We start from the raw sequence: 20,780 nt of genomic DNA, 5'->3' as shown, positions 1-20,780 counted from the left end.
TTTTCTTTTCACAAGTCCTGATAAGAAGTCGCGCGGGTGAAAAGTGTCTTGCATTTGTGTGGCCATGGAAGTCATTGCAATGTGTGTGCCATTCTTAATGAGCCTTAATGGGTTTGTCCTTTTGAACTGTTAGGTGAGAACCCACCCAACAATGTTGACAGGCGACACTTCTGAGCGGTTCACTTCAGTCCAACTTAACGCGCACTTACATTTAACTGGACTCACTCGCAATAAAGCAAAACCGAGAAAAAAAAAAAAAAAAAAGGCGGAATGTTCAAGGCGATTCCTCATGAAAGTTCACAAATTATTCAATTCAAAGACTATCCAGAAAACAAAGACAGGGTAGTGGTTTGTGAACGGCCATTTCTTGCTAAGCAGAGTTCGCAGGGCTCATGCATAACTGCCCCATCAGCCGATGAAGAACAAAGAGTCGAGCCACGTTCGCTCCGCCGTTTCATTGACAAACTGGAGGCCGAACGAGTTTGACAAATTTGAATTCCTGCTCTATAAAACTGACGGAAAGTCAAAATTTCAAACATTAAAATAATGCATTGATTATAAAACTCACAGGCAAGTCAGATTTTTCCAACAATAGAATTAAATTCTCTGTATTGAATATAAAGCCGACAGACATGGCAGATTATAAAACAGTTGAATAAATGCTTTGTAGTGACTATATAACTCACAGACAAGTCAGATTTTTTAAACCCTTTTGAACATACATGTGTCCTACTATAAATGGTATGCCGAATCTTCTATGTTTTCAGTGGTCACGTTTTTTTTTTCAAACGAACAAACTCATCATCTCATAATACACATTTATAATCATGCTCATAGATTATAGCATGAATTTACTGCCGTCACTTTATGTAGGCATAAAAAGCAGGATTGAAGGGGATTGACATTCAATCATCCTCAGCAAAAACAAGGCTGAGTTGAAACGCTTACTGATTTCATTCTTCTGCTTTCAAATTGACAATGAGTCACACAAAGCAGCAAGCCGCCATCAATTGCTCTACAGGGAGATTTCACCCAAAATAAAGAGAGGCAGAACAAAAATAGGGTTAAAATACACAAAGATATTCATAGCAACAATAGCACCGTGCACCTGGAAGCGACAATGGAGGTGTGTTTAATGTAGTAGCTTAACAGAATGTAGTCAAATGAACACAATGCTATGACAAACATTCGGAGGGCTGGGCTTACTGTATTCGTTTTATAACATTGGAAACTAATTAAAAAGAAACCCCCAGTTTTTTTTTGTTGTTTTTTTTCCTATTGTTATTTGTGACCACAAAACACTGACCTTTTGATCGTATTTAAAACGGTCTTTTCCTTGTCTGGCTGTTTTTACTGACTGCTTCTTTCTGATTGGCTGCAGTGTTTGATTAGTCCGTTTAATGCACCACCTTTACTTTTGATTGTTTTGTTCTACCTCTTTGTTACATTTTGTACTTATGTAATTACTGCCGTGACTTATTGTATTGTTCAGATGTTAATTAGTTTCTGTTGAACTTTCCCAAGTTGTTAGGAAGTAATTATTCTCGGGACACATTTAAAAGTCTTGTTTGTCTGGTTGATGAAAAATGTCATGGTGTGATTTAGCGTGAGACAAAATGTATCCTAGTTTATTGTGAGCTTTAATGCAATGGAGCAGCATATGACTTATTCAAATTGCCAAGACAGTTAAGGTGAGGGAATTTCACATACGGTACGTTCAATTACCTTATGGCCAAAGATAGACGAACCATTGACCATCCTTTGGCGACGGTAAAAAAGCATTACCAGGCCCATCCGCAATAGCAAAAACTTCTACCATACATTCAAAAACACACATTTAAACTTATTAAAACACACATTTTTAAGTATTCCTTAATGTCTATTGTCATTATTTTGCTGTGGAAACAAAAATAGAAGACTCTCAATGGTACAATGTTCATGCAAATATTGTCACTCCTTGTTTAAGTTTACTGTAAATTTGACACCTTAAACAAATGAGAATTAAATATTTCATTTTTAACACAAAAATGTTCACTTAAATCATACAATTCTGGTTAAGGGAAGTCTGCTAGCTTGATGCTAACATACTGTTATAATGCAAATGTGGGAGTAAACTCTATTTAAGTCATTTTAGCAAATGAAAAAAATTCAATAAAAAGCGAGAGGCAGTTTAGTGCCACTACAAGTTGAGGTTTAGTCTAAAACGTAAAAAAAAGAAAATGCATTCGAAATAAGCAAACACAATATTGCCTTAAGAATGGCCTACTAGCATCATGGGAAAAGCCATTGACACGCTAACGGTTAGCATCGATGGTTGCGGTTTTTAAATATCCTTTAAGCACAACACGTAGACAGATAATCTAAAAATAACTGCCAACATTTTTCCATCTCCCGTACGAAAAATCGCCTCATATGACAGAAATGTACTCAGACACTTACGGTAGTAGTAGAAGATGACGTCTTTTCTTCTTCGTTTGTGTCTGCAATGCTTCACAATATTATACTGCCTCCTGGTGGCCGAGATGGACACAATAAAAGGAGTAACACAATTGCTTGTACTGCAGCATTTCCTGGAAATGGTTTACATTCTGTTTAAGTACCTAACTTCTCTACGTTTTTATAAAGTACAATCTTATAACATGCTATTGTTCTTACTAAAAATAAAAACACAGCATTTGGTTCCTTAAGGTGTTGTCAAGTCACCCGAAAAGACGTCTTGCGTTGAACTCTTTACTTTTACGATGTGGGATCATTTCAAAACTCTGATAACAATATGTTCTATTCTAAGAATATCGGGCAGAGTTGACTTGGATGGGAGTGTTTGTGAGTGTGTGTGCGTGTGTGTGTGCGTGCGCGCGCGCGTGTGTGTGCGTGCGTGCGCGCGCGTGTGTGTGCGTGTTTCTATCCGGCCTCCCCGTGGTCCTTCTATTGGTCTTCTGGGTGGGTGGTCTGTTCCAAGAGAGGAGCACTGGAAATATTACACCTACCTCCACACACACAAGCAAACTGGGAATCACACCAACGCAGCACAGCGGCGGGCGGAGCAGGCGGGAGCCGTCTTCCAGATGTGTGACGTTAATTTGCTCCATGCACAAACATGAACCGGTAGCTCCCACTCACTCATCACTACTTTGCGTGCGTGTGTTTGTGTTTGTGCGTGTGTGCATATACGTGTGTGTTAGTGTATAACAGAGAGATACACGACTTTATCAAAAACAATGGTGAAAATTGTAGAAATATTGTTTTTATTGTATATGAACTGGAATATACCTGCAGCTGTAATTTATTTTAGATTTTGAATGACTTTGGACGTTTATTCCTTGCGTTCAAACAGCGGTGCCTTGACTTATACGTTTAATTGTCCCACCACGCTTATAATACAACAGTAAAATGAATGTAAATGCCATAAATCCGTTCCAGCCTCCCATAAAACACAAACAAAAAATATATTGTTACATGTTGTTAATAATACAAATAGCAGTAGTACAGTATTGTAAAAAAAATGCTGTTCTTTTTTTTAAACTCCCTCCAAAACATTCCTCAACAGGTGTTGATTAGCATTAATATAATATGCAATTATGCATATTGCGCAAAACACCAACTTACTTTTTTAAATTAAGTCCATGAAATGAATCAGTAATTCTCTTTTTACCAGTCTTTTTTTCACACACCCCAACCCCAATATTTTAATCTGCTTAAATATGTGTGTATATTTGCCATCCACCTGCGAGTCTCCTCCACACTTGCAGGTGATGGAGAAGGTGAGAGGATGTGGGAAAAGCGTCCACTCTGACCCAGAGTCCAAAACCGCAGGAGGAGGAGGAGGATGAAGGGGGCATGAAAGACAAAGACAGAGCGAGTGAGGAGGAGGAGAAAAATGAAATCAGAAGAGCGGAGGAGGAAAAAGACGGAAGAGGTTGATTGGTTCCCCCCTGAGATCCTTTTGTTTAGATTGTTCCTCGCTCCATCTCTTTTTCTCTCATTTTTTTTTTGGACATCTGAGGTACATTACAGCAGCCGGCCCTGAGTCACATCTAGGACTTAAACCAAGAACATATGCGCTCTCTGTGCAAGTGTGTGTGTGTGCGTGTGTGTGTGCGTGTGTGCGCACGTACGTTGAGATGCAGCGGGATTCCCCCCGCGCTGTTCCCAGAGTGCTGTTGGACTTTTATTTTCTTGTCCATTGTCTCATGCTGTGATATAAAAGGCTTATTGTTTGCAGAGCCGCCAGGGTGCTGCTGCAGGTTCGCCGACAGTCCCCAGCGACACCATTCATCCTCCCTTTCCACTTTTGACTCCTGAATTGAAGATTTTAAAACGACATTAATCCATATCACCACCCCCCAAAAAACTCAAAATAAAAAACAGCATTACCTGTGTTTAAACGCACTCACTGCCAAGGACGTTTAAATTTGTCAACTAGAATCCAAGCATTTACTGTCACCCATGCAAATATTCATTAAGGTGTTTTTGTCTTGCCGTGGAAAAGGGTGTCGCTCACCCAGCTCGTTTGACCACTACAATGACTGACAGATTCTTGTAGATGGCTGCACTATTCGAGATTAGGGCGGTTTTTGAGGCGACGATAAAGACTTGGGGGTCAATCCCGGCTTATCTTGTCAATTATGAGGGAGAGAAAGGCCAACGCGTTGGAAGTTGGACAAGTTTAGGCACCTCACACTCGAGCAGATTGTGAATACGCAAAACCGACGCGCCCACCACGGTCTGGCCCATAGCCCATCCATCAAGCTTCTTGTACATAAAAATCAACATAAAAATATATAAAGCTTGCGTCGTTTCACATGTCAGAAAACTGCAATCACTCGTCACTAAAATATATGTTGACATTTGTACTTATGCCGACATCGACCTCTGAAAATATCACAACGATCATCCAGATATTTTGTATTTTATGGATGAAGCGTTTTCCTCGTTTAATCTTTAATATTGGGGCGATCGTTGGAATATTTTCCAAGGTGGATATGCGCATAAGTCGAGATGTCCCCTTGCATTTAGGTGACGATTGGCAGTTTATGAACTTTAGGCCTGGCACAATCATGTACGGCAAGAGAGGAGGGACATATTACAGCGTGGTCAGCAACTCGGGAGCCATTTGATCCCGTTTCATAAAAAAAAAAAAAAAAAAAGATCAATTTTTTTTCTATATTCTTTTATTTCTGCTGTGGTTGCCGTTGAAGTGTGTGGCCCATTTGTAGGGATATGTTTGTGCATAACACTGCTCAACAAATTGTTACAATTTTTTAATCATATATGCACATAAACCTTTCAAGATGATATTTTTCCTCTAACACATTAGGTTTTCATAATAATAGCAATAAGTAATGTAGTAATATATTTATTACCATTTCTGAATTTAGGGTTTAGCTTAGTTTGCTTTAAAGCTATAAATGACAGCGCATGGTAAAATTCATATTGCAGCCTGATCATACTGGAAGGAAGATTCCCCCATCTGTGGTCCCCTCTCAAGGTTTCTCATTTTTCCCCAAATATTTTTTTTTTTAAGTTTTTCCTTGCCTCACTGGGGGTCAAGATGAGGGGAGGTTGTTAATATTTGTCAACTGTGGGCATGTGAAGCCCTTTGAGACTTTCTTGTGAATTGATGTAAAGCCATCTCGAAATAAAAGTCTAATTTTTCAACCATGCTTTTGCATTTAGTGAAGTATAAAAAAAAATGCATTCCTGACTGTATTTTATTTTTTTAAAAATTTTACGTCAAATTGCTTTTGTCCATTTAATATACAGTACTATGTCAAGTTAACATCCAAAAATGTCAACATTAACGCTGGATCAACCTTGTGTCTCGAGCTAACAAGATGCAATGGTGTGGAACACCCTGACATAAAACAGAAAATGCGATTTATTTATCAAGTGCAAGACATCTCAACTGACGTTTCTCTCTCAGGTGCTTGGATGATTAATGAGACTGTAATTGAGCATTTGCTGTAATTTACGCCACACAAGAATGTGCGGACCTTTGGAGAAAAATTAGACAAAACATTACAAGCATGTGTAAAAGTGTCAGTTGATTTTTTTTTTTTATTAGGTTTCACTCAGTTGAAGAAAAAAAAAACAACTTTTGTCTTTGGAACGTTAAACGAACGAGAGAAAAAGGCTAAAAAAAAAAAAAAAGATCTATTTGCGTGACAAAAATTGACATGAAAACATTTTCAATGCGGGGCGACTTCCTCCTTTTTGCCCTTTTGTTTACAAAAAAAAAAGCTTAAAAAAAAGTTATGTACAGTGCATCAATTGATATTTACATTAAGGCATTTTTTGCTGGGGCCAAAGAAGACGGGCGACATTATAGCAACCCCACTTGTACACAAATAAATAATCAGATGTAGCGTGATTTTGACATTTACAGTGCTATTCTCTGGATGCTACCTGCTTGTCGGTCAACACAAAACACACCATCCACAACACTTTGGACTGATTTGCATGTCGGCTGACGAAATGTTTCATCATGTCTTTTGTTGTTGTGACAAGAATAAAAACAAAAACTAACAAAAAAAACAACAGCACCGTGATTGTTTGGAAGTCTCAGTGCAACACAGCTCTGCTACCATTGATTCAACACAAGCAGACTATATCGAGGCACTTTGAAGAAAGGTGGCGATGACGACAGGCTTTGGTTAAAAAAAAAAAAAAAGATGCGCAGTGGAAAAAAAAAAATGAAATAAAAGAGGAGATGAGAGAGTGTTTTTCAAGCTGCTCGTGTTTGTGTCTGCTTCGCTAAAAGACAAAATGAATAATTGATCAGCTAATTGCTGCTCTTTAGCAGCCTCCCTCTTGCTGAATTAAAAAAAAAAAATCCTTCTGTGTGTCCACCCTTGTTTTCCTTCCTTTCATCTCCCGATGCAGCGGTCGTCCATCAGTGTAGTTTTTAACTCACTCGTTTTGTCTGCGTTACCAATTTGTTTTAAGTGCAAACCAAAAGATTTGGTTGAAAATGAAAAAAACAAAACAAAATCTGGACATTTCACTTCTAGGAAGTAACAAAATAGGATTTGGCTTGATTAGTTTTGCGCATTCATCCATCCATTCATTTTGTACACACCGTATGTGTTAGTTAGGTTCGCGCTTGACTTTGGGCAAAAGGCGGGCATTTTAGGTTCAACCTGAAATTTCACTCTGCGGGCCAGACAAACATGCACTCACACTCCCATTTGCACCTGTGGACAATTTAGAGTCTTCAATGCACCGAGCGTGCATGTTTTTGGAATGTGGGAGGAACCCCGAGTACCCGGAGAACATGCAAACTCCGCACAGGTAGAACGGAGCCGAGATTCAAACCTCAGACCTCACGAGTGTGAGCAAAACGTGCGAAGCGCTTGGCCGCCGTGCTGCCGACTTCGGCACAGCACACGCCGGGTGGGTAAGTGCTATCGTTTCACTCGCAAAGGATCGCCAGACATTTGGGCCAGTCTGAAGCTTCCAGTTGTTCCCGCTCCACCGATCTTTGCTCCCCGTCAGCGGAGGGATGACAAAAAAAAAAAAAAAAAGGACCCCCCCCCTCTCCCACAAAACAAAACAAACAACAACAAAAAAAAATGGCATGAGCGAGTGCTTTGGGCGTGGTCACGCGTTAGTTCTGGTGCCTCTTCATGTGCAGGGCCAGGTGGTCCGAGCGCGAGAAGGAGCGTGAGCACACGGCGCACTGGAAAGGCTTGGCGCCCGTGTGTTTGCGGTAATGGCGCGTCAGCTCGTCCGAGCGGGCGAAGCGCCAGTCGCAGCTGTCCCACGAGCACCTGTAAGGCTTCTCACCTGCGTGGGGGGGTGGGCAAACGAGAGGCAGCGTCAGAAAGGTTCACACGCTCAAGAATGCAGTGGTAGCTTTGATTTCAGAGTTTTACAATGAAGAGCTGAAGCGAGACGTGTCACAATCCATTTTTGGAACGATATATTTTGCCCCAAATTATAATAAAAAAAAATGTATACCAAAATAATAGCAGACTGTATCTTCAGTATTTTCATTTTAACTCCAGTACTTAAGTAAAAATAAAAAAAGTATTGACTGAAATGTACTGACTGTAAATTCTCGTGAGTAAGAAAATCGAGAACGCGGTCAATTACGAAAACATTGGACAGATTAGGGCTGCAACTAATGATTATTTTAATAATCAATTAATAATTAATTAATTAATTAATAGTCATTTATTTTGTCCATCAATGAATAAATCAGATTTAAAAACAATGTTTAAATTTCTAATAGTTTATTCCCAACCTGGCCAATATTTCAAATTGACAGAGTCGAAAATGCACAAACATGACTTCTCTTTGAGTTCAGAGGTCACAGAATTGGCAAACATGGTGATCATTGTTTTTCAAAGTAAAATCGAATGTGACATTTGGATTCAACACACAGGAAATCTCATGGAACATGACAGAAATTCCAAACATTTCGCCATGAATCGTTCCTGGAGGCAAATCTCCAAATGTATTGCATCATCGCCGTGGTTCACATTCGTCCACGTCGTTGCTGATCCGTAGATCGCAACCTGATCTCAAGTACGCCCGACTTTATGTTTCTTTGTTTGCCTTTTAGTGTTTCGTCATCCATGGATGTTGAAAGTCACAAAGCTATTTTGACCAACGAAGACGTGCAGATGTCCGTTTTCAAACGTACTGTGGGGTGTCAAATTAAAAAAAAAAAAAAACAACAACAAAAAAAAAAGAAAGTGCTGATAGCTGAAAAATGAAAAAAGTGAAGTGCAGTACAGTAAGTTCCGAATTGTTTCCCTCCCACCACTGTGAGCAGTGAAGAATGCACAGGGACGACAAAGTCACTAACGCCGAGTTGTAGTGAGTCACGGATTAGCAAGGAACCGGAAAGACGGGTCGGCTGCGGTGAATCGGCATGCGTGCGTGCGGCTCTTATAGTGCGTGGTGTACTCGAGACATTAAGGCCGATTATTGGTCTTTGTGTACTCTAAATTACTGAAAAAAAAACAACAAACTTGTACCAGCCAAGGCACAGTCTGAATTGAAAGGAAGAAAAAAAAAAGCTTAAAGGCTAACACATTGTCTGATAATGTCAGTAAGGCAGAAAAACGTGTTCACTCAGTCCACAAATAACACACAACTTGGCACTAATGCTTGTGCTAACAACGCCGCAGGTGTCCAGGCTGGTCCGCCAACATTACAGACGACAAAAGTCGGCATTGGAAGTAACACAAATGCCAGTGCGATTTTTACAAGCCAGCGCACGATGATTTCAAAGCCAGATCAAAGTCATCCAAATTGTGTCATTATCAAATCGTTGTGCACTGACTGAAATTTTTGTTGGACATTTTACTGACTTTTATTTTTTAATGTAAAATTCTATCCATCCATTATCTGAACCGCTTCTCCTCATGAGGGTCGCGGGGGGTGCTGGAGCCTAACCAGCTATCTTGGGGCAGTAGGGGGGGACACCCTGAACTGGTTGCCAGCCAATCACAGAGCACACAGAGACGAACAACCATCCGCGCGCACACTCATACCTCGGAGCAATTTAGAGTGTCCAATCAACCTGTCATGCATGTTTGTGGAATGTGGGAGGAAACCAGAGTACCCGGAGAAAACCCACGCAGGCCCGGGGAGAACATGCAAGCTCCACACAGGAAGGCCGCAGCCAGAATCGAACCTGCGACCTCTGCACTGTGAGGCCACCGTGCCACCCTTTATGTTGAATTATATTTGATATATTTCTTTTTACAGTCCCCGCCGCCTAATTATTCCCCTCACTGATTGGATGGAAGTAATCACATGCCCCTACTGCCTTATAGCGACTCAAATTTCATGTTGTCAAATAGTGTTCCTTAACTTGCAAAGGGCCCACAATTTGGCCGCCTACCAGCTCAAGCTGCTAGCTGTGCCTCGTTGTGATTCTGCTAAAAAAAAAATTACATACACGTTTTATTATTACGATTTTTAATTATTTTTTTTTAAACGTAGAATGAAAACAATGAACTGGGCAGGGAGTTCATCTCTCGCTATACACACTCTCAAATGCACACACACACGTACACAAACAATCAGGATAATGGATGTTGATGGAGATTAGAGGGGAACTCCCACGGGGACCCAAACGCATTAGGAATCATCTCATACAGATTAGTGACAGGTGTATGTATGTGTGTGTGCGTGTGTGTGTGAGCAGTCAAGCGTCTGAATAAGAAAGGCGACGAGGGAGCGGGGGGGGGGGGGTGTGGTTGCGAGGTCCGGGGGGCATCCTGGGAGGGTTTTGAAGGTAGAAGATAAAAACGGCAAGACTGAGTGGAAGCTACAAAGAAAAGACAAGAAGGAAATTGGTTGCGAGTCTCTTTGTGCGTCCAAGCAATGCTTAGTTGTGGTGTTACTACCCTGACTCAGGTGTGTGTTGTTGCCCTGCGAGTGTGTGTGTGTGTGTGCGCAATACGTGGAATGCGCAGATATCAACAGAAGCGTTGTTTAGTTAGCTGCTCCAAGGTGGGGCGCCCCAAAAAACACCTCCCAGGCCTTGCTTGTTGCTTCTGCTCGTCCAAACTAACAATTGGGAGGACACGACGGACCAACAAGAGAGGAAGCGTGGAAATGAAAGAAGCAACAAGAAGCTCCTCCAAGGCCAAATGAATGAAATTGTGCCATCGTGAACATCCAGTACTTTGTTGAGAGCAAGCGTGTAATTATGCTTGAGTTGGTCATTGAGAAAATTGAAACGTCATTTTTGGAACCGGAGATCATGCATATTTTTGACATTATGTTTTTGTAGTTGATTTTTGCATTTTCATTGGCCGGGAGCGATGCTATGGAAGGAGATGTCCTGTCTGACTCAAGCTACCAAAAAAAGCGCAAGAATTCACATGAAATAATGACATCATTTTTTTCCCTTCCCGCGTAATTTATTTCAAATGGATACAATTATCTAATTCTAAAGTACACACAATCAGATTAGGAATAATACCTTTAATTTCTATGTCTTAAAAAAATCCTGGACTTGCATCTTTAAGCGGGGTAAACGTATACCAATTTTTAATATTTAACCGATTACACTGGTCAACAGATTTTTTTTTACAATTTTCTTTTAAACAAGTAAACTTTTTCAATGTTTTTTTTTGCACTAATTCTTGATCTCATTTTTCCTCTTGATCATTAGGTTTTAATAATAATAATAATAATAATAATAATAATAACAGCTATCGCTGATTGGAATTTGCTGTTGACCAGTGTTGTTGGTGTGAGAGAGGCCCTCCACAAATAATACATAGGGAAAAAAAAACGTTAAATACGTCCACTACGTGTGCAAGTCACTTAAAACAAACAAAAACGCTCACCCAGGAGATATTAATGACTTGAATCGAAAGTGAGGGGGAAAAGTTGCTCAGATTCAGCCCAATTAATCAACATGTTTGTGCCCCGACTTTCCAAACCTAACCGAGGAGATATCGATGCATGCATTTCGGAGCATTTCTTGGCAAGCGAGCTGACATTGTACCACATTCTCCGAATGTCATCGTCGCCCCCCCACCCCGATCCCGTCACTTCCACCTGTTTTGATGGAATAGTATATTGGGCGGACGATGCGGAATGGTGCAGCAGGCTACATTTACACATGCACAAACGCATGCCAGGAACGCAACACTCTGCCTGGTAACACGGTGCCAGGCGCCGATGCCGCAACATGAGTCGCATGTTCTTTTTCTTCCCGGGCGATTATTCTGATGATCAGAAAGGCGACGGAGGGCAGTCTTACCCGTGTGGGTCCTGAGGTGGGCTTTCAGATGGGATGACTTGGTGTAGACCTTCTTGCAGCCTGTCGGCACAGAAAACAACGCAAATCAAGCACGTGTAATAGGGAACATGGAAAGAGAGCCGATAATCGAGCGGAACCAAAAAGCATTTTACTCGGACCGACCGCTACGCACGGCGAGCAGTGCTACCCAAACAATATTGAGTCAGCGCACACTTTGAAAACGAGGGAAATCTGGGTCCATTTTGTTCAAACGAAAATTCTGCTATTTGAATAGCGACAGTATGACTTGAACGTTCTGTCCAAGGTCCATGTATTCTTCAAATCTCTAAAATCTCTGAAATGCACATGGAAAATAAAGCCAGTCGGGTTCTGAGGTCAGCAGTTGGTGGAGCCCAGAGTTCAAAGCAAACATGGTGCATCAGCATTTAGCTGTTATGCTGCACGCAAGTGAAACAAGTGGCCAACAGAAGTGAAGCGTCAATGCTTTTAGATCTAACTTGATCAAAATGCCGCCCCACCCATACCTATTATGAAAGTATTTTAGAACATTTTGATAAATCAACTTTTACGCAAATCATTTTCCGGCACTGAATGTTCTTTATGTCATTTTGTGAATTACTTTTTATTTCTTTACTTTGCATTGAATTCTCCCTTTTTTAAATTATTTTGTCTTTAAATGTTTGTTTTTTTAACTATGTGTGGCACGTCGTGTTACCTTGTGTATGAAAGCTGCCTCACGGGTAAAATAAAATCTAATAAATTGTAGAACGATTAGGGTGCCTTAGTAGAGTGACTGAGTCTTCCTAGCAACATTTTCCCACTCTTTGTGCCTTTTGTGGCCAACTGGCATGCAATTAAACAATACCAATAAGGAAGTAAAGAAATTTACAGTTTTGGATTGAGCATTTAAAATGATATCCGGCTTACAGTTCATGCACTAGTACACTCTTTGCCCTCACTAGTAAGGACCCTCCGACTATTTGGACCTAGTAGTCTTACTACTGGTACTCAATAGATGAATAGTAAAGTTTAATTGCATTCTAGTAGGCTAAAAGTGGCACCAGGAGTGGGAACTACTTTTTAGTAATCCAAGGAGGAAGTGGGGTTGACTCACAGTCATTCTACTAGTGCACCTTGGCCGTTCTTTAGTGCGCTGAATTCTTTCACTGGTGAGGATAAAGAGTGTACTGGACGTTGGATATCAAGGAGGGCTTAGATGCATCATTCGTAGTAAATGCTGAACAATTTTGTCAGATTTCCCATGGCACACCTTAATCTCTCACACCAGACGAATGTCTGAAAAAAAAAAGTCATTCCTATGATCACAACAAGCCGCAAGAGGACCAAACAGGTTGATCCACACTTGCTCATTACGACGTCACAATTGAGACGATTAACATTCACGTCTGCATTCCTAATGAGGTTTTTCAGCAAGGTGGCAGGCGGGGGCGTTGGGTGCACTTTGAAACATGTCCCTCCGAGTTAGCTTCGCATTGAGAGAGTCTCTCCTTGACGCGTGAGAGGGCTCTGCATCATTTGAATTGGAAGACGTGCGCAAACATGCTGACGGGAAGCTCCGCTTTTAAGCCTCCTTTTTTACACGCTGACGCCAATCGCCCTGCAAGTAGCTGCACATCGTGGAGCTCCCGTGAGAGTCTCGGATGATTTGAGGGTTGGAGGAGGAGGAGGGGGGGGGGGAATCAAAAGATTCCAGTGAACCAACGCAGCTAGTTAACCGTTTGAGCCAAAACAGGCCTGCTTAATTAACGCAAACACGCCCACAGGTTCATTCCAGCATCATACCAGTAATGTCTTGAAAGCCGCAAGCATCTGTGAGAACGGACTGCCGAGAGGGCTCCAGTCATAAATCGTGTGATAGGACACAAAGAGAAGAAGATCGAGTTTTGAAAACAAAACAAAAGGAACTCTAGTAACAAGTTGTAATCACTCATCGTTTTTTAAACAACACAGTGACAGAACAAACAATCCTCATTTGGATCAGCACCAAATTGCGCAACTTCACCTCCTGGACATTCCTGAATCGTGTCGCTAATACTCAAGCGTTAGTCACATCGAATTGGAGGAATCGCTTCAGCACCGCCAGTTGTGACTGCAAACAAAGCAGGATTTGCGATCATAACTATGGAACTGGTTTAACATTTATATTGATGAGGTCGGACCATTTTCGGAATTGGTGAGGATGGAAAAAAATGAAATAAAATCACTTAACACACCGCACACCACACGATAAGCGCTCAGGATAATCTTTCAGAGACGTCCCATAATGGTGCCTCTGCTGATTTTTTTTATCAGGAGGGAGGGAAAATGTTCACATTTTTCTCATTGTGCATACTGATACAAAAACACCCCCCCCCAACCTCCCACCACTGAACGAACAATAACCTTACCCGCAAGATAATCAGCCCTCACTACAAGATAATCGCTCACGATAATCTTTTTAAGACATCCGGCATTCAGGGCTTTGGGGACCGATCAGAAAGTGAGGAAAATGCTCACAGATAAAGCTGTTAAAAGTAATAAACCAGTAATATACGGCCAAGAAATGCTAACGCCTTCTGCAAATAAACTTTGTGGGACCATGTTAGTCCGATCACTGCACACATCTGGGAACACTTAAAAGTAGCACTGACGCTTCACCTGTGATGTGGAAGCCGACATTTGTCAGTAATTCTCATGCATGATTGACTTTTAAAAAAAAAACACAAGAATATAATTCTGGATCCATGTCAAAATGTAAATGAGCCCAAGCCACACCCCTCTGCAAAGAAGTTCAGCGGTTTTGGCAGAAATTTATGATGTTACGAGAAGTGTCAAAAGCACGGTTGTTGACCAGTGCAGTTTGGACTCATTATAATGTGCAATTGTCCGACGAGTGGTGACAAACGGAGTACTAGTGCCGGTTGATGTGTTTAAATGTTGTCAATGTGCGTTCTGTTGGTAATTTTGGTGAGCAACTTTGTCTGCTTTGCATCTGAATGACGTGAGCTGCTTGTAAATGTTTGGTAGGTGTTGTGTCTTTGCTTGTGTGAAGCACATTGAGTCGCTTTGTGTAGGAAATGTGGAATAGAACTCAAGCTGCTTTGCCTTTCCGAGTACATGGATCTCAAATATCAAATAAATGCTCAACAAGCACCGACGATAAGCATGTGATTTTGTTCCCACCTGGATAATCACAGTGGTGGATCCGTCGCTTCTCCAAGTCTGGGTTGTTCCTGCGGTTGTAGCGGGCGGCGGTCAGGGCCTGCGTGGGGGCGGGGGCGTGGGGCAGCGGCGCGGCGGGAGCAGCGCCCGAAGCGAGCGGCAGCGCCAGGGCGTCAGGTGCCAGTCCAGGGGCGCCGCCTGCCAGCTTGGAGGCGATGGTGGCCGCGTACGAGGGTGGCGGCGACATGGTGTGGAGGAGCTCTTTCTGCCTGTCGGGGCTGCCCGGCTCGGAGCTGGGCGGAGAAGGCGGCAGGTAGGGCGCCTGCTGCTGCTGCTGCTGGAAGAAGTGGGCATGCGGGCGTGAGTACGGCGGTCCGCCGCAGAAGGACGACTTAGCAGTCTGCTCTTGTTGGGTGCTACGGAAGGGCGCGTGCACAGTGGCGGAGTGCGGAAGTTGCTGCTGCTGAGGGTTAGGATGATGGTGAGCCTCCATGCCGTCGCCATGGTGATGCTCCAAGCCCGAGATCAGGAGCTGGAAGAGCGAGGTGCCGCCGTCGTGCTGGTGGAGCTGTTGCTCGAATGGCGACGACATCTCCTGTTTGATGAACACCTCCGGCAGGGTCTCGCCGCCTGGCTGATTGAACGCGCTGGTGAAGTCGGGCAAGCCCGCCATGTTGGTCTCCATGGCGCCGCAGTTACTCGTCGGCACCTGGAGGTTCTGAGAGAAGCACGGCTCCACCGATTCGGTCTTGATCTGAACCGGGTCCACGTGGGGTTGAGAGGGCCGCGGCGGCTGGGTCAGGCCTGACCTCGGGTAGGCCACGTCGGGGAGGAAGAAATTCATGTTGAGGGTGTACGGAGCCTCGCCGAAGAAGTGATCCAACCCTGTGGTGCCGTCTCTTTGGGACTTGTGAGTGTCTGCAAGTGGCTCTGGGGAGAGATAGCGGTCCATCTCACACTTTGCCTGAAGGATGAAAGGACACAGAAAATAAGCATTCCATTCAGGTTCTGATGAGGCGTCACAGAACCATTCTTGATTTGATTGGCGCGTCACCATGCAGACATTTATCAAGTAGTCATCAATAGGCGGCTGCCACATTCCCACTCTGCCTGTCAGGCTGAACTCAAGAAACCTGCCTGCACTCGACTCTTTAATGCTATGACTTTGCACATTAGCTTCAAACTCCATCCAGGATTTAGCCTGCAGAGAGGTAGAAGGGGAACACCCCATGCTTCCGTGCATGCAGTAGTCGTAGTCTGGGATGGGCTTGTGCTACTTCTAAGCTTCCGTAGCGGCTGTTCCGCGGTGTTCTCGCCTTAATTCCCTCTCCTGCAGGCCAGTGAGAGTTAGCGGGACCTTTCAGACCAGGGTCAGTTGTTGCGAACCAACTGCTGGCCAACTGGCTGCACATGCACCATGCAAAAGAAAAATCACGGGGATGCCTGGCGTGTTTACCGAAAAAGCTTCACCTCGTACTTTAAAAAACAAAATAAAAACAAACAAAAAAAAAAAGCGAAAGCATGCGGGGTTGAAATGGTGAAGGGCAGGCCGGTTGGGAAAAACAGCCGCCACGCCCATTGAATCACAAACACAATCGGACCACGAGTGTGAGTTGTTGTTTTTATTTAAGGAGGGGGGCGGTCAAATACCTGCGTGTAGACGCCGTGTCCTCCTCTGTCCGAGTCGCTCATCTTGAACTCCAAGCCGAAGTCCTCCAGGTGGAATCCTGCGGGCAAGGACGCCTTGTGCAACGGGTAGATGGGCTCCTCGTGCCCGCCGCCGCCTCCGCTCATTGCAAGTGTCGCAGCCATGGAGCTCCCAAAAGGGTGAAAAAACCCAAAAACAAACAAATAAAAAAAAAAAAACACTTGGACCAAGCCCCGTTTTTAGTACGCCGAAAAAGAGAAGGAAGAGGAGGAGGATGCTACAGTCGAGCCGGGGGAGGGAGCGCAGCCGGACGATCTTGCTTACATCCCCGTTTGCACTTGTCTCGCCTCCTCCAACGACCCACCATCAGTTTTCTATGCTTGGCGTGCAGGGCGGAGCAGGCCTGGTGTAAATAGAGCACACGCACCGCCTACCAGACCTTTAAAAGGCTGCACATCACTCATTCAAGCGCGGCCACCGCCCTGAACTCGTCATCGAAATACTCGAACGACGCGTGCAGCGAGCAGCCGCAAGGGGAAATCAAGGTTGAGCAAACACGTCGAGATTTTCTTGCTTGAGTTAGCTTAGAAAATAAATATTTTTAGATCAGCTCAGTTAGGAATTTCCAGTGAAACAATTGGAAATAGGAAATAAATAAAAAACAAATAAATAAAAAAAAATAAAGATGTACACGGTTTGCAATGGAATTCCGATCATGTGCCTTGATTTGGAATGAAAAGTATTACGATGATGCCTCCCTGTTCTGTCTGACAACGGATTCTTATTCTGTTACGCAAAGTATTATTTATGCACTGTTAGGCAAAAAGTTGATGATTTCAGTACTGGTATAAATGCAATTGTATTTCGATGTATTGCAATGGGGCATTCGGTACACATTCTGTAGACAAACACAGTACAGCTCAACCGCTGGCAGCAAGGTTGAGCAATAAGCAATAAGCTTCTGGCACAACAAGGGCGCCTCGATTTACAACAGGTCCTATGGCGGGGACTTAAATCAAAATTTGTCCAGAAATTGCAACGGGCCATCAATAACCTCAGCTAACGCAAAAGTCATAATTACAGTAAATATTTGGATGAAAAACCCCTGGAAGCCATACGTCCCAAACTGTCACGTAAAATCAATCCAATGAAAAACTCACTTCCAGTGTGTAAACCATCTATCTATCCATCTATCTAAGTGTTTGGCTAGTGATAAGGGGAGAGCTGAGATGTGCCAGCCCAGATTCACATTTATTGTTTTGCTCGAGTTTGGAAACAGCAATGACGACACACTTACAAATTTTTTCCTCAGTAGATAAAGAACGAACGAATTCCCATCTGTCAGGGTTCATGCGAAATCAATGAAGATGCCAATTCTTGGATTTAGCTGGAAGATTATCGAAGGAATTATCAGAATAAGATTCAAACGCTGACGAGAATGTAAAAAAAAAACAAAAAAAAACGTCAGTCCAAACTGGCAGAGAACTAAGGAAAGAATTCCAGCAGTGTTGTTCAGCAATGTGCCGTGCACAATAATCAATGTGCAACAGCAGCTGCACTCAACTTCTAACTACCAGGTGGATTTCCCTTTTATACTATGAGGCCATGTAAAATATGCCAAGCGTCCAATTCAGGAAAAACGCAGCAGGCAACTGATGAGACGATAGCTCAATAACAGCGACGTGCGCCAGGAAACTTGGGCAATCTTGCGAGGAATGTTACCTGAGGAACATCTGAATGCGGGAGAGAACAATCAGTCAAAACTATATCTCTATCTATATATATATATATATATCTATCTCTCTCTCTCTATATATATATATATAGATAGATAGATATTTTTTTAGAAATTAGAAAAGTGGCATACATTTTTTTAATGTGATTAAAAAACAACAACAACATCATCGATAAAAACAGCCCACAAAATTTGTCAGTTTTGGGGTTTCTGCTTAAGCTTTTGGTACCAATCAGGAGCTTCTCTTTTTGTCTGCAAATAAAACAGAGGAGAACATTTGATTAAGAACATGACAGTTATCTAAAAAGCCTTGTTGTTTCAAACAGCATATATATATATATATATATATATATATATATATATATATTCATGCAATTACTTATTTTATACTGCAGTGTCACATACAGGCACACTGCGATAAATTAAAGAAGCGACGAGAAATGTAATTTCAGTAATTGAATTCAAAGAGGGAAACACATGGTGACATGTTTCTATCTTAAAAGCAAAAATTCCCCATCTCCACATCTCAAACTATTACAAATGTTACTATTTGAACTTGAATCAGAATTTGCCTTCTGACAAGTATTTTCTCAACATTATTCATCTGTTTTGGGTGATGAGTTTCACATTTTGTATTCACTGAAAGAAATGACATTTTCGACAGTATTCTAATTTATTAGGATGCACCAGACCAACTTATTTCACCTCTAATGAAAACAATGATAAAATCATAAAGCTGAACAAGTGATGAATGTCTCACTATATCATTATCATTTAACTATAAATATGTGAGTCTCTCAGAAGTATATCACAAATGAAATGTTGTGTGTCTCCCTTGTCACGGTTGAAGTGTGACTCACGATTGGGCGTTGGTTGGCCCCTACACTTACAAAAACGGTAGGTTTCGGTTTGCCGGGCGACTCGTCTTTGGCGGGTCCGCTGTCCCACTTGGAGTGACGTTTGTCTGAGCCGGCGGTCCCCAGCTCGGCTTTGTCGGCCTCCAAACGGCTCAGAGGGTTTTCTTGTTGGGAGCGCATGCTGATCAAGACCTGCTTCATCATGGCTAACTCCTGCGGGATCACATGGGGGCGACGTGTTACATGAAAAGCCACAAAATGAAATGTATCAGAACATCGGTGTTTGGTGAAAAACACAGCGGCGGCGGGAGGGCCAAACCAGGCAGTCTCGTTCATGTTAATACAAATATTTCTTATGCCTATTTAAAGTATTTGTCAGTTTTTTATTCCCGCGGTATCGACAACGTCATCAATTATTTTCCTAAAATTAAAGAATCGTGACAACCCTTCAGTGAATTGTGTTTTTTTTATTTTTTTTTATGAGTTTTTACAGTGTACATGGAAGTCGGAATTTTAGAGTTGCACACTTTCTGTGTCGTGACCCGTTGTGCTACAACATGCCTGACAGCACTGAGGTCACTGGAAGAAATGCAGTGTAACTGATAAAAGAGGCAGAGAAGGTCCCCAACTAACATGCAGTAATATTTGTTGTTTCCAAAAAGAAGAGAGGATAATTGTTTTTTGTGTATTGTCGGATGCTCCGTTTGAATGCGTTGCTTTTTTTGGGGGGGGTTTAAGACATAAAGCAACGCATGACATACATACAAGACACATTGTAGTAAGTAAACAATCCTTTTCGCCCCACGTCACGAAAATGGGATCATTTCCTACGACACACCTGATGACCTCTCATGGCACACTAATGTGCTTTGGTGTCGAACCAGCTCGTAAAGGCGATCGCGGGGCTCAACACGCTTCAAGGATCTTCCTGGGGGGGGGCGAAAGGAACGAGGCAGAAGGGAGGACTCTGAGCCATTTTGCTGTTCTATTTATCACCCCTGAGGACATGAGCCCTGGCATGTCACACACACGCAGCAACGCATGCACACCAACACACACACACACACGCTGCGGTGGCATCTCAAGCAGGCAGGCGGAGGAACAGCTGTCTATGACAGGGCACATACTTCATACAGCAAACGGCAAGCACTGGGTAGGGGAGCGGGCGGGGGGGAGACAAACTGTTTTCACGTGCACGCGCGCACACACATAATCGTAAAGGAATTGTTGCAACACAGTGAGAGAACTCGTCTGGTGTGAAAAGCCTGAACGTTTGTTTTCAAAGTGACTCCTGCAGACTGAAAAGAGGAAAACAGGCACGACTGGCTTCATCAGTGTTTTGTCGGTTTGAGGCCTTCGATAAAAATGTGAATGAATACACAGCAAGGCGGAAAACATTTAGTGCAAACCATAGCTGATTCGCTAATCGCCATTCACCCGCTCACTATTTTTTCTAGAAAAGAAAAAAAAGTAAAACTACGAAAAACACGCCCAGTGGCGCTTAATTGCAAATTTTTGAATCATTCTAAGGCACCATAATTTGTGGGGAGTAGAGAGCCGTAGTCACAACCTGGCTTGACAGCAAACAAAAAAAAAATTTGAATTTTACAAGCAAGCTTTAGATACACCGCCGCTCGAGGGAAG

General features: G+C 42.7%; 2 protein-coding genes across 3 annotated transcripts in view; both read right to left on the bottom strand.

Annotated features, from left to right (window-relative positions):
- Positions 1–6,039: 6,039 nt before the first annotated feature.
- klf5a (Kruppel like factor 5a) lies at positions 6,040–17,199 on the bottom strand. Its single transcript, XM_088304876.1, has 4 exons — positions 16,547–17,199; positions 14,918–15,860; positions 11,735–11,794; positions 6,040–7,785 (listed from the first exon to the last, which is right to left on the bottom strand). Exons 1-4 carry the CDS (start codon positions 16,706–16,708, stop codon positions 7,607–7,609), a joined length of 1,344 nt encoding a protein of 447 aa, XP_088161002.1. The 5' UTR covers positions 16,709–17,199; the 3' UTR covers positions 6,040–7,606.
- A 569-nt stretch (positions 17,200–17,768) lies between these two features.
- pibf1 (progesterone immunomodulatory binding factor 1) overlaps positions 17,769–20,780 on the bottom strand; it is a 21,967-nt gene continuing 18,955 nt past the window's right edge. Inside the window, exons 17-19 of one of the 2 annotated variants that reach the window (XR_015845030.1) lie at positions 19,170–19,349; positions 18,412–18,531; positions 17,769–18,277 (exon numbers count right to left, since the gene is read on the bottom strand). Coding sequence is in view for 1 of the 2 variants with exons in the window: in XM_088304388.1 (XP_088160514.1) it covers positions 18,475–18,531; positions 19,170–19,349 (237 nt within the window). In the remaining variant the exon portion in view is untranslated. Of the gene's footprint in view, positions 18,278–18,403; positions 18,532–19,169; positions 19,350–20,780 lie in introns of those variants that run through there. The other variant, XM_088304388.1, reaches the window with a different exon arrangement.

Source organism: Idiotropiscis lumnitzeri, chromosome 9 (assembly GCF_059441095.1).
Source record: "Idiotropiscis lumnitzeri isolate Australia: NSW breed Sydney's pygmy pipehorse chromosome 9, RoL_Ilum_1.0, whole genome shotgun sequence".
Classification (NCBI taxonomy): Eukaryota; Metazoa; Chordata; class Actinopteri; order Syngnathiformes; family Syngnathidae; genus Idiotropiscis; species Idiotropiscis lumnitzeri.
This window is presented reverse-complemented; position numbering and strand designations above follow the sequence as displayed.

Excerpts from the sequence above, each read along its gene's own strand:
- klf5a (XM_088304876.1), bottom strand. The coding sequence starts at position 16,708 with ATGGCTGCGACACTTGCAATGAGCGGAGGCGGCGGCGGGCACGAGGAG. Across the intron at positions 15,861-16,546 it reads GACACGGCGTCTACACGCAG|GCAAAGTGTGAGATGGACCG; the intron begins GTATTTGACCGC and ends TTCATCCTTCAG. Across the intron at positions 11,795-14,917 it reads CCACCACTGTGATTATCCAG|GCTGCAAGAAGGTCTACACC; the intron begins GTGGGAACAAAA and ends CTGTGCCGACAG.